This window comes from Gopherus evgoodei, chromosome 17 (assembly GCF_007399415.2).
Source record: "Gopherus evgoodei ecotype Sinaloan lineage chromosome 17, rGopEvg1_v1.p, whole genome shotgun sequence".
Lineage (NCBI taxonomy): Eukaryota > Metazoa > Chordata > Testudines > Testudinidae > Gopherus > Gopherus evgoodei.
In genome coordinates, this window is record NC_044338.1 from 11,774,499 (window position 1) to 11,788,077 (window position 13,579).

The 13,579-nt window shown below is 41.4% G+C and overlaps 1 protein-coding gene across 4 annotated transcripts in view; it reads right to left on the reverse strand.

The window, feature by feature from the left end:
- Nucleotides 1-13,579, reverse strand: part of PITPNM3 (PITPNM family member 3) — a 344,340-nt gene that overhangs the window by 86,290 nt on the left and 244,471 nt on the right. For all 4 annotated transcript variants that reach the window (XM_030536854.1, XM_030536856.1, XM_030536855.1 and 1 more), the window contains one exon: nt 10,784-11,019. In XM_030536854.1, coding sequence (XP_030392714.1) covers nt 10,784-11,019 — 236 coding nt within the window. The remainder of the gene's footprint in view (nt 1-10,783; nt 11,020-13,579) is intronic.

A 13,579-nucleotide genomic window follows, 5' to 3' on the forward strand; every position in this document is an offset into this window, starting at 1 on the left:
AAACAATTCCATTAGTCAATTACTTTGGTATACACCACATCTACAACACTGTGGATTGCTCTGTAACTTATAAGTAAAGTTTTACACAACTCTGCTAAATCGCTGTATATAGCAGTATATTATGAATATCTGTACTGGACAACTTACATTTAAATCAACCGGCTTGCATTTTATTATTAGAAAAGCTAATTTTTGAAAATTAGTCATATTTTACTATTTCAGGTAGTTAAATGGTCCCCGTTACCACAGTATCTGAGCAACTTGCCATATTTAAAGTATTTATCCTCACCACCTCTTGTGAGGGAGGAGGTGCTATTATCCCCATTGTACAGGTGGGGAACTGAGGCATAAAGAAGAGAGACTAAATAGCTTGCCCAAGGTCAAACGGCAGCCTGTAGCAGAGGAGCGAATTGAAGATGGGTCCCCCCAGTCTCAGACTAGTGCCCTAAGCACTGGGCCTCATTCCTCTCCAGTAGCGATTGCCATACTAAGTCAGACATTATTGTTCAGAACAATGAGGCATAAGTTAAAGCAGAAACCATTTTCACTTGTCTTTGTGCATTTTATGCAGTATTGTGTTTATACAGATTGAAGGGCTTGTCTCCAGAGCCCTGCAGTTCAGATTAGGAGGGCGTGATCTGCAGCATGCTATGCTGTAATTCCCCCATGTGGATACTGCTAGTGTGAACTAAAAAGGCAGCTAGTTCACACTAACCACAAAGTAGGCACCTTTTAGCTCGCACCAGCAACATCCATGCAAGGGAGTTAGAAAATACAGCACCCTAGTGTGCACTGCAACTCACATCCTCATGATGCAGACTGCAAAGCCATGTAGATATAACATTACAGTTTAGTAGAAAAAGGCTACGATCAGCTTCTTCATCTGTTTTAGTCTCATGAATACAGCATGCTCGAAAAAAAACACTGTTTTTACCCTTTGGTGGAAGAAACACCTGAGAGCAGAAGATCTAGGTGCTTTCTCTCAGATTCCATTCAATTTCACGTTCGCTGTGGAGATCTTACAGAACCAAATGGAGCTGAACATGGTTACATGTATGGATGTCCTGTCTTTTCAATATATTCACAACACTATTCCATCATCCAGAACCCAAGTCCTTTGAGAGTCCATTAGGAAGCAGCAAAGATCGCATCTGACTGGTTAGCTGCTCAGGAATGCTGGCTTAGAAAAGAGACTTAAGGGTGCCATAAAAGGCATTCTAAATCACCAGGCCTTATTATTCTATACCACCTCTTTTTCTAGAGGCTTTTTTCAGTGCTACAGAATTCCACTCTGTACATTAGTAAAAGGTATGCTTTAATCTAGATTCTGGGGAAAATTCTATGGGCGGTTAGAATAGATGATCATAGTGGTCCCCTTCTGGCCTTCGTCTATGAATATACAAATCTAATGTTTGGGCCAGAAGCTGTGCTTTGCAAAGACTACTGATAAGTGCTGAAAGATGCATGAACGAATGGTATCATGAATGTTTTATAGAGTCCAATTCACCACTGTCCTTGTTCAGTCGTTTGCACCTGTATAAAGAGAGTATGTAATGCTAGCTATCCAATAGGGTAGTATTTTTACACCCACTTTGCACTGGTGTAAGCAACACACGCAAGATGCAGCACAAATAAGAATCAGCCCCCTTAGTGCTTAAGTATCTATGGACCAGAATTGTTCCTGGAGGCTCAGCCTTGAATAGGGTTTCCAACTTTCTGATTGCAGAAAACTGAACACCCTTGCCCTGCCCCTGACTCCCACCCCTTCTCTCCACAAACCTTGCTCACTCTCACCAAGCTGGGGCGAGGGGTTGGGGTGTGGAAGGGGGTAAGGACTCTGACTGGGATTGTGGACTCTGAGGATGAGGGTTGCAGGACGGTGCTCCGGGCTAGGGATGGGGTCTGAGAGGTTCAGAATGTGGGAGGGGGCTTTGTGCTTGGTTTGAGATTCAGTAGGGGCTGTGGGGTGCAGGCCTTGGAAGGGAGTTTGGGTGAGGAGGGGGCTCAGGACTGGGGCAGCAGGGTGATGGGGTGCTGGAGGTGGTGAGGGCCCCAGCTGGGGGTACAGGCTATGGGGTGGGATGAGGGGTTTGGGGTACAGGAGAGGGCTCCAGGCTGGGGATGAGAGGTTCAGGGTGCAGGAGGGGGTGCATGTTCTGGGCAGCACTTACCTTCAGCAGCCCCCGGAAGTGGTCGGTATGTCCCTGCGTCCCCTAGGTGGCCAGGTGGATCTGCGCGGTACCTCCACCTGCAGGCGCCACCCCCACAGTTCCCATTGGCCCTGGTTCCTGGCCAATGAGAGCTGTGGAGCCAACACTTGACTGGGGGCAGCATGCAGAACCTCCCTGGCTGCCCCTGCACCTAGGGCCGGATAGACATGCCAGCTGCTTCTGGGAGTCACAGACAGCCTGCCTTAACCAACTGGACTATTTACGGCCCGCTAAGCAGTACTGACCGGAGCCTCCAAGGTCCCTTTTTGTGACCGGGTGTTCCCGCCGAAAACTGGATGCCTGGCAATCCTAGCCTTGAACAGTGGGTGGAGTATAAATGCTTTAAAGCAGGGGCAGCTCGGGGGAGGAATGATGACTCAGAATCTTACTCTGCATCTTAAAAGGGCTCCATTTTCTATATTCCTCATGAATCGGAGGATTCCAGTTATTCTGTTTCTCCCTCCTTTCACTACCCACTTGCTCACAGGAGGGAGAAATTGAAGAGTGGGGACTGTGCTTCATAACAGATCTAATAGAGTAAAGAATGCATGGCCAGGACAGACAAGGCCACAGTTCAGCCCTATCTCTACAAGGCCACAAAGACTGGGGGAAAGCACTCAATACAGGAAAATAGTAAGTTATTTGTAAGCAGTGAGGCAATGCATAGGGATCAGTTTGCAGCAGCTTGGTAGAAATGAGAATATACTTTACTTACACTGTTAAATTTTAATACACACTCCTATCAGACCAATAAGACTGAAGCATGTCAGGTGTCACATAATTCAGGTTTCAGAAATGGACTGCTATTGTTGATAGTACTAAACGTAAAATAAAAATGTTGACTATGAGAAGATGTGTTGTTATAAATCTATTAATCCCAGGCTATGAGAGAAACAAGGTGGGTGAGGTAGTATCTTTTATTGGATTGACTTCTGCTGGTGAGAGAAACAAGCTTTCCATTTTACACAGAGTGTCTTCTTTCAAATATGAGAGGAAGCATTTGAATGAGAGATTAGAATGCGAAAGCAAGACAGAATGAAATATACAGCACTACCAACCTTCCATTTGCTTCCCTTCATCTAAACTTATTCCATCACGGTTTAGTATCTTCAAGAACATAAGAACAAGTCATTTTTTCCCATTCAACACTGACAACCTTTATTAATTCAGATACTTTGGTGTCTGTATCCATCTGTTGCCTCTTGTCTTATACTTAGACTGTAAGCTCCTTGGAGAGGAGAGAGTCTTGTCAAAAACCTTCCTCAGCTTTATTGAGTACAATTGAAATTAATTTTAGTGGAATATCTCTACTGTGGTAACATTCTGTTAGGATTCTGGTTTTCAACAGGGAAGGTTTTTACAAAGTCAGAACATAGCTCAGTATCAAAGAGATACTGGCATACACTATCCACTTCAACCAGAAAAAGTATATATGCTTCCATTTAGAGTTTGCTGAAAATTTCTAGGTGAAACATTTTTCTACTGGAAAAAAATCTGTTTTTGTCAAAATTGAAATATATTGTGGGAATGTATCGATTCTGGTAGAATTTTCAATGGAGAAGTGTCAAAGAGAAACATTTTGCTTTGACAGGTTTGAAACATTCCATTTTGACTTACATTTATAATTATTTTATACTATATGATAATGTTTGGACATTACCAAAACAAAACATTGTGATGTTTCTGAATCAGCAATTTTGGGAGCTTCTGTTCCACAAGAAATTTTGCCTTTTCATTCCGATTCAGAGTGAAAACCAGTTTCTACATATCAGAATTTCCCACGGGATGGAAATTCACTTTCCAACCAGCTCTCGTTCCCATTGTATCTTTTCCAAGGAACAGTGGGAGTCTCATGATATGCGTACAACACCACAGGACAGTTATACATAGTGGGTTGCTAGCTAGCCACAGGCATTCTTTTCAAACAAAGGTCTGTAGGTATTAATGCCTTGATCAGGCACAGAGCATGCCCTTAGCTTTGCGCACACATGCAGTCACACTGATTTCAAGCATAGCTGTAAGTAGAAAACTAATCATATGCTTGTGTGTTTTTGCAGGGTGGAAGCTTAAACATGGATTTATAGGTGGTTCAATTAGATAACAGCTACTCCTCATTTAGGGACAACAGATTTTCAAAGGCACATATGACAACTTGGCATCCAACTCCTATTGGCGCTCCCTTTATTCTTAAAATGACACCAGCACAAGTCTTTAATACCAATCTAGCCCCTATATACAGAATTCTATTAGCCACCATTTTCATCCACAATCTATTAATTGTTGCCCAGAATGATTCTCCTCCCCCCTATATCTTCCACAACAGAGCAGTCTCAAAATTATTACTTTAAGTTCATTAAAAATAAAATTTACATTTCAAGCACAGGTTCCAATATGTGATCAGCTGAATAAATAAAGAACAGTTCTGGCAAGCTAAATATCTCTGCTTTCAATACAAGTTAACTATAAAAAAATGCAACTTTATCCCTTTGCTCATTTACAGTATTTATGATATAAACTACTGCGACACTGATTATCTTGTATGGACAGAAAATGGTCCATCCATTATGTTGATTGCTGACTCAGAGCATAGCAATAATCAGAAAGAAACTCTAAAAGGAGATATTTAAATAATGACATTTTGCCTTTTTACAGTCTAATGCCCATTGAAGTTAGCTGGAGTTTTTCTACTGACTGCAAAGGGGCGTTGGATCAATCCCTTAGTTGCTAAAGGTTGGCAGGTAAGTTTCTGGACTTTTGGATCCCTCCTTGATACAACTGCACAAGTGTCAAGGATTCAGGTAGGGCAGCACAAGAGCTTAAATTGTTACAAGACATTCAGCAGCACTGGCTTTGTGGCTATGAATGACGATGTCCCCTGATGGCTAGCTAACATATGGGTAAGAGACCAAATACCAGCAGCTACTAAAAGAAATCTGTGACTTAAGTGGCAGTAGTCAGTGTTTTGAAGGTTAAAAAGAATCAGGATTCTAGTATCGACTTGCTGGTATCTGTAAGTTATATAGAAAAGGCATCTGTCTACAACAGGTGAATCATTACATCATACGACTTTTTAAAATACCCTTATTCTTAGGTTTGGCCAATCTGTGCTTTGCCAAAGAGGGCCTTCTGCCACCCTTACTACTCTCTGATTCTGAGGTTGGCCTCCACCGTAAGTTAGAGCAGACTCAGGAGTGACTCTACCTGACACCCTTGCCTACGGTCCCAAGGGACTCAGCCAGCACTGGGTTGCCACCTGCCCAAATTTTCCCAGGATCATCCCATTATTGAGGTAGCTGTTCCAGGAAACCTGTAAGGCTGCTCAGTGCACACTGCCGGCTGTCCAGTTGCATGGGCTCAGGATCATCCTGGATGTTCCACTTTTTTATACCCCAGAAGTGGCAACATATACCAACTGTATTTTACCCAGGGATTCCCCCTTTACAGGGGAAGTTCCCAGCTGGCCTGCTACACTGGGTTTCTAGCCATTGTGTCTGCAGAGTGACACAAAAGGAAGTAGTAGCAGAATAGAAAATTGGGCCCATGGGTTGCACCTCTGATTTAATAGTATGGGTGGGGTATTTCCTATACTATCTACTTCTGCTCTGCCCTCTGCTGATACTAGATTAACCTATTATCAAAAAGGCCAGGTTCCCCACCCCCCATTTGCATTCCTTTTATCTTGCATCAAACACAAATTTCCTTTTCTTAAAGGGAACAGACCATGGTTCCCAGAGTTTACAGTCAACTTGGCCTAGAAAATAGTGTTTACTGCATACAAAAAGCTATGAGCACAGAAGAGCTCAAGACTAAGGAAAAACCTAATTATTTACTTGAAAAGTTTCTGTCATTTAATAAATGAATTCCAGTGCTGCAAAAATAATGAGCAAAAAAAAAGGGCAATTAGGGAAGTAGATATGTTTTGACATGAGTCCCAGGCCAATAATTGCAAAGCGATTTTGTGGATGAAACCAAAGAAAAGCCATATCATTTATTTCTGAATTCATTTCACCCAACCAGGAGAAAACAGCAAAGAGATTGTTAAAGGTTTTAATTAAACCTATTAGTGAACATTCTATATTTACACAGCTAGCCTCCTTTTTGGAATACTGCCTGGTCTAACGTCACAGGCAAATAGAACTACATTAATAGAATTGAGGAGAAAAATAATCAATTACCATTACAATGATTTGAGAGCCAACCTTACTAAAGTCAATGGCAATTTTTCTACCAGATGCTAAGGAGGCAGGATTGGCCCTCCTTTGCCTTAGTTTGCTTAGTGTGGGCATGTCACGTGGGAGGATGATTTTGTCCCAGGCTGCCTCTATTGTTTTTGCCGCCTCAAGCAGCATGCCGAATTGCCACCATGGACGGTGGGGGCAGCCCATGTGCCATTAAGGCGGCACATGCGTTTCTGCGGTGGCGGCAATTTGGCAGCAGCTTCTGTCTTCAGGCAGAAGACAGAAGCTGAGCCGCCATGGACAGCTGAACATAGAAGCTACCGCTGAATTGCCACCCCCGCGGAAACAAGCGTGCTGCCCTAATGGCACATGGACTGCCCCCGCCGTCCACGGCGGCAATTCAGTGCGCTGCTTGGGGCCAAAAACACACAAACTGTTGCCCCTTGCAGATTGCTGCCCCAAACACCTGCATGAAATGCTGGTGCCTAGAGCCAGCCCTGGTTTTGGCAAAGAGGGAAAGGAAAATCAAATCTGTTACTTGGTTGCTATTAGGGCCCCAGTTCTACAAGGAGACTGTTACTCCTTCACCAAGTCCCATTAACTTCCCTTTCCAGAATCAGGGCTTAAGGTTAGGACCCGAAGTCCACTGAAGTTGCTTTATGTCACTATTAATCAATTTTGTGGGGGAATGAGGCACAGAGAGATGAACTGACTTGCTCAAGGCCCTACACGGAGTCTGTGGCAGATCCAGGAATTGAACCTAGATCATCTGATCCCAGGCCGGTGCCTTAACTTCAAAGGCCAGCTTTCCTCTCTATAAGGAGTTGCTGGATGTCATCTCTCACATCACACAGCATTGTTGAACGGAACACGAATCTGGAATTATTACTACTACAACGATGATAAATGCTAAAGTTAATAGTCACGATAAACTAATTCTAGGGGAAGATATTTTTATATAAGCACACAGAAAGGGCACTTTAGGATGTGTCCATTTTTAATGTCTAGTTAGAAGCTTAAAATTATGAAGATTGGTTTTTGATTTAAGAGTGCAGTAAATATTAAACTAAGCCTGCCTCTGAGGTGTAATTGCTGACTATCACCTCACTGAAAGTTGCATTTAATTTTTCATGGTGATTTATTTTTCTTCTGAAATATTATTTGTGTGTTTTATAGCACAATGATTTTCACTGCACAGAAGAATTCCCACCAGAAATCTCGGAAAGCTACTAGCTTTAACGACAATATGATCTGATAGATTAATTGTACAAACCAGGGATAATATATTGCCCTGCAGAAAGATGGGCAGGAACTAAACTATCTTGTGAAAGATTCTTTTTTAAAAAAATACAAACTAATGTTTTATTTCAGGTCACTTTATAAACTGAAAGCGCTGTCATTGCTAACTGTACAAAGTATTGTGGTTCTCCATTAGAACAGTGCCTCAGACGGACCTAGCAGCTAGAAATGTAAGGGAGGAACAAAATGCTCTCTGCTTTACACCCAATCTTTAAAATGGACACTACTTTATGTCATGTAGTGTTCACAAATGATTTGGGGTTGTGCATAGTTTACATTAACAGATGACTGTGTGGCATACTTCCAAGGATGGAGTTGAGCTAAAAGTAATCTATTTTTAAGACCTGAGTTTCCTAATCTATGTTAACAACAACATTTGGTTAACAAAACTGATTTTTAAAGAACAAAATTGCTTTTCTCTACTGGGGCTTTGTTTATCTTTTGTGTTTTTCTCAACATAAACAACGAAAAAAGAACCTCAAAATACCTAGATACAAAAGTGAAACTGGTTAGTCTATCTATCCATCATTCCTTGTAGCAGAGAGAACTGAATTCCTAAGGGCTGCTTTAAACTTCTCTAGGTGCAGCAATCATGTTAGCCTCTCCCTGATATGCCCATTCCCCTTATCACTTCCAACACGCCCCCCTACGCAGAGGGCAGGATGAACAGATGGCCAGGCAGCACAACGGCCACCCATGAGACCAAGACTCCAGCCCACACATTCTTGCATAGCAAAGCCATTTTACCGTGTTTGGAATGGAGTTTTGCAAAGCAGTCAGGAATTCCCGCTGGTGAAAAAAATAAACCAGCTCAAGATTCCAGCATACTGTGCTCATGTCCACAATATTTGAATACCATAATGCTGTGTCAATGGAAGCTTTGCTACCTTGGTGTTGCTGTTTAGTCCATTCCAGTTCAATGAATTCATGGGAGCTATGGGCCGTATCCAGTATCCATTCAAATCAGTGAGAGTCTCTTGCTATTATTCTCAACAAGTGCTGGATTAGGCTTTACATGCATTCCGTTAACTAAAAATAGACTAGGAAAGAACATCCTTCATTTCAGCACACTAATTTCTTTCATAACAAGGAAATAATCCACTGAAAAAGTCTAAGCCCTTCTGGCCTGTGGTATTTCTATCACACCATTCCATTAGGACTGCACCCAAACAAGGAAGAAGTAGAGGTCAAAAGCAAATGTTTGTTCTATATACAATTAAGTGATTTTATAATCTATTCCCATGATATTCAAAGGTTAACTTTATTGGTCTAAGAGTTGAGCTTCATATTCATAATCAGGAATCAGAAACCACTTACTGCAGATTCATAGTTATATAGACCAAGAACTGATCAACATGAGAAGCATCCTCTCTAATATAAATACAGGCCCCAAGCACCATATTAATTTATATCCTCTAGCAAGAGCATCTGTTAAGAAAGAAAAATCCATCAGACTCAATGTATCCCTCATGTTACCAAATCCTCCTTTGTAAGGCCAGTACCTTCATCATCCAAAGTCAATAGGTGTTCTAAAAAGCATCTTAATAGCTCATTCAAACCCTTGCTTTATCTTGCAGTCGCTTAAGTTAATTATAATAAATGAATGCTGAACACTACAGCATTTTGAAGTTACATTAACTGCCATTAGCAGGTGAATAGACACTATAATGCCTTTGTGTTTTAGTTGTGTTACAGAGTTAAAAAAAGTTCAGATTTAAATTCTTCCCTAGCAACAAGGCTGATCACAAGCCACTAAAAGTGTTAAAGGCTTTTTCCTTCCTGATTTTCCAGTGCTAAGGAGAGTTCATCAAAGCTAATCATAATTATTGTTTTCACGCCTCAGAATTTTCTTTCCACTTTATTCCTAAACCAATTTAAGCAATAAACCATCTTAGTTGTTTAAACAATGAAAATTATCTACCAAATTCTTCTATAGTGTCCAGCACTGCAGCATCTAAACAACAAACATGCGAGGTTAGATTTGTCAATGCCAGTTGGGACACTGGCACACAGATCTGGCAGTCATAGCTTTTAAAGCAAGAAAAACAGTGACTGTGGATTATTCACAGCAGTTGTCCGATATTAGAGAAAAGGAACATCAATGCTCATCCAGCCTGTTTTCTTCCCCACTTATGGGATGCGGGAGTTTATTTTTTAAAACAATTTGTACATCTTACATTTCTTTTAAGCGTCAAAGGATGTATGGGTAACATTATATTTCTCGACATAGATGCTGGGTAAACATTTTTTTTTATTGATATTATTGACCATAAGGTATATTTTCAAAACCAAGGGATATAGGAGCACAATACCTGTTAAAAGTCAATGGTATTTGTGCACCTTAATTGCTTACATGATTTCAAAAATCTCTCATGCCCACACTGATAGATATTACAACTACAGAGCAGTTACATGGATTTGGAGTCACTTTTTGAGCCTCCGTAAGCAATGACTTCAGGATTGGGTTCCAAGGGTCTGAAACGGATCATGATGTAATCCACACTCAAGTCTAAACACAGCAAGCAATAATCCATTGTCCACATCATAGCTACTAGTCACACAGTATGAGCTGAATCCCAATTTAAACCCCCCAGAGCTGAACAACTATTGAGGGTGGGAGCTAGGGACACATCAATCATTGGAATTAACTTGCCAACTCAATGTAAAATGGATGTGGGAAGCCAAGGGGTGAGGAGACAACGTATGCTAGGGTGTATCTAATGGTACCTGAACATCACAGCCCAGGTACTAGGGCCAAGAACCTAACCAACTTCTTGAGCCAGCAGTATGCCCCCTTCCCATGGGGGCCACAGTATTTTGGCACCAGTGGAAAGCCTAGCACAAAGTTGCAGTCACCACTGAGTGCTGAATGGGAAGGCAGAGTCACCTTATAACCCTCTTTTCTACTGCTGCATCTATCCAGAAAAGGACAGGACCATGTCCTTACTAATTAAATGGGCAAGAGGGTAAGGAGGACTTGCATTATTCCATGCCTGGCCAATGAAAGCACTATAACCATATAAAAAAGCTTGTGAATAGCAGACCTTGGAGGGCCACACTTTGCAAAGCTGTGCCTTAGAATGAAAATTAACTTACTTGGAAACAAGAGAGAAAGCCTCCAAACAGATGGCTGGGCAGTGGACAAGCCTGATTAAGATGTGGCCCAGTGCAGCAGGGAAATGGGCTCGGGTCACCTTTTCAAACACGGAACTGAAGGTGTTGATGTCAGCCATCTTGCAGTTCTGGTCCCCTCCTCCTGTATCTAAGATGTTGCCCCCATGTAGGACAAGAATAAGGACGTGAGTTTTACAGTTCCTGTGCTGAGCTCCTTCCTGAAGAAAAGAAATAGTAATTTGAATAGGCTTTTGTTAGAACAGGCTTTGCAAGAGCAATATTGGTGCACTTGATGTCAACCTCCATAGATAATTACTGATGTATTTTCAGGCTCAGAGTGATCTTTTGTATATTTTACTTTGAAAAAAATCAATTTCATTCAAGTATCTCCGAGTTAGATACAGCACACTACACTCTAGCGCAGAAGCTTTTATGCCTGAGGCTTACATGTAGAAGTCAGATCCAAAGAAGATTATGAATGATACTATGCACAACAAATGCTATTGGCAGTATATCCAGATGGGGAGATGTCCAAAATCTTGAGACAGCCTAAATGTCTAGTATCAGGAGCTAAACTAATCTCATTTTGTTGGATTTGTCAGAAAGGTTTAAACTGAAATCCTCACATTTTCTAAAGGAGAAAAATAATTCTGGGTCAAAAACACTCCACGTCAGCAGGGGTTAGAGTGCAGCATTTCTCAAACTTTTTAGGTCGGGGACCTCTTGTTCAAAGTCAAAAACATTCATGACACACTTCCATTTACTGGAAAGGAATGAAAAACATATCAGTGAAACAGTGATAGACCTATATGTAAATGTGTCTGCTTTGAGAAGTTGACAGAGAATGCTTTACCTTAGAACATAAGAACGGCCATGCTGGGTCAGACTAAAGGTCCATCTAGCCCAGTATCCTCTCTTCCGACAGTGGCCAGTGCCCCAGAAGGAATGAACAGCCAACAGGTAATCATCAAGTGATCCACCCCGTCACCCATTCCTAACTTCTGGCAAACAGAGGCTAGGGACACCATCATCATCCCTACCCACCCTGGCTAATAGCCATTGATGGACCTATCCTCCATGAATTTATCTAGTTCTTTTTTTAAATCCTGTTATAGTCTTGGCCTTCACAGCATCATTTGGCAAGGAGTTCTGCAGGTTGACTGTGCACTGTGTGAAAAAATACTTCCTTTTGTTTGTTTTAAACCTGCTGCCCATTAATTTAATTTGGTGACCCCTAGTTCTTGTATTATGAGAAGGATAAATAACACTTCCTTATTTATTTTCTCCACACCAGTTATGATTTTATAGAACTCTATCATGTTAACCTTTAGTCGTCTCTTTTCCAAGCTGAAAAGTCCCAGTCTTACTAATTTCTCCACATATGGTAGCTGTTCCATACCCTAATAATTTTGTTGCCCTTTTCTGAACCTTTTCCAATTCCAATTAGGGCTATCAATTAATGGCAATTAACTCACACGATTAACTCAAAAAAATTAATCGTGATTTATCACAGTTTTAATCGCACTGCTAAACAATAGAATACCAATTGAAATTTATTAAAATATTCTTGGATGGTTTTTCCACATTTTCAAATATATTTATTTCGACTACAACACAGAATACAAAGTGTGCAGTGCTCACTTTATGTTATTTTTATTACAAATATTTGCACTGTAAAAATGATAAAGAAATTGTATTTCAATTCACCTCATACACTGTAGTGCAATCTCTATCATGAAAGTGCAATTTACAAATGTATATTTTTGTTACATAACTGCATTAAACAAAACAATGTAAAACTTTACAGCCTACAAGTCCACTCAGTCTTACTTCTTGTTCAGCCAATCGCTACGAGAAATAAGTTTGTTTACATTTGAGAGAGATACTGCTGTCCGCTGCTGTCATGGTATAATCCCCCACTCTGAACCTTAGCGTCCAAAAGATGGGGTACCAGCATGAATTCCTCTAAGATCAACTACCAGCTCAGTACTTGTAGCGCTGCCACCAACCAGGAATTCCAGTGCCTGGTACACTCTGGTCCCCCCAAAACCCTGCCCGGGGACCCCCAAGACCCAGTCCCTCTGGATCTTAACACAAGGAAAATAAACCCTTTCCCTCACCGTTGCCTCTCCCAGGCTTCCCCTCCCTGGGTTACCCTGGAAGATCACTGTGATTCAAACTCCTTGAATCTTAAACAGAGAGGAAAATTCATCTTCCCCCCTCCTTCTCAATCCCCCTCCCAGACTCTCCCTGAGAGAGAAAGCAATCCTAACATAGAGAGAAATTAACCTCTCTCTCCCCCTTCCCTCCTTTCTCCCCACCAATTCCCTGGTGAATCCAGACCCCGTCCCCTGGGGTCTCCCACCAGGAAAAAAAAACAATCAGGTTCTTAAACAAGAAAAGCTTTTAATTAAAGAAAGAAAAAACAGTAAAAATTATCTTTGTAAATTTAAAATGGAATAGGTACAGGGTCTTTCAGCTATAGACACTGGGAATACCCTCCCAGCCTAGTATACAAGTACAAATTAAAATCCTTTCAGCAAAATACAAATTTGAACTCCTTCCAGCCAAATACACATTTGCAAATAAAGAAAACAAACATAAGCCTAACTCACCTTATCTACCTAGTACTCACTATTCTGGACATATAAGAGACAGTATCAGAGAGATTGGAGAGAAACCTGGTTGCACGTCTGGTCACTCTCAGAACCCAGAGAGAACCACCACCAAAAACATCACAGCACACACAAAAACTTCCCTCCCTCAAGATTTGAAAGT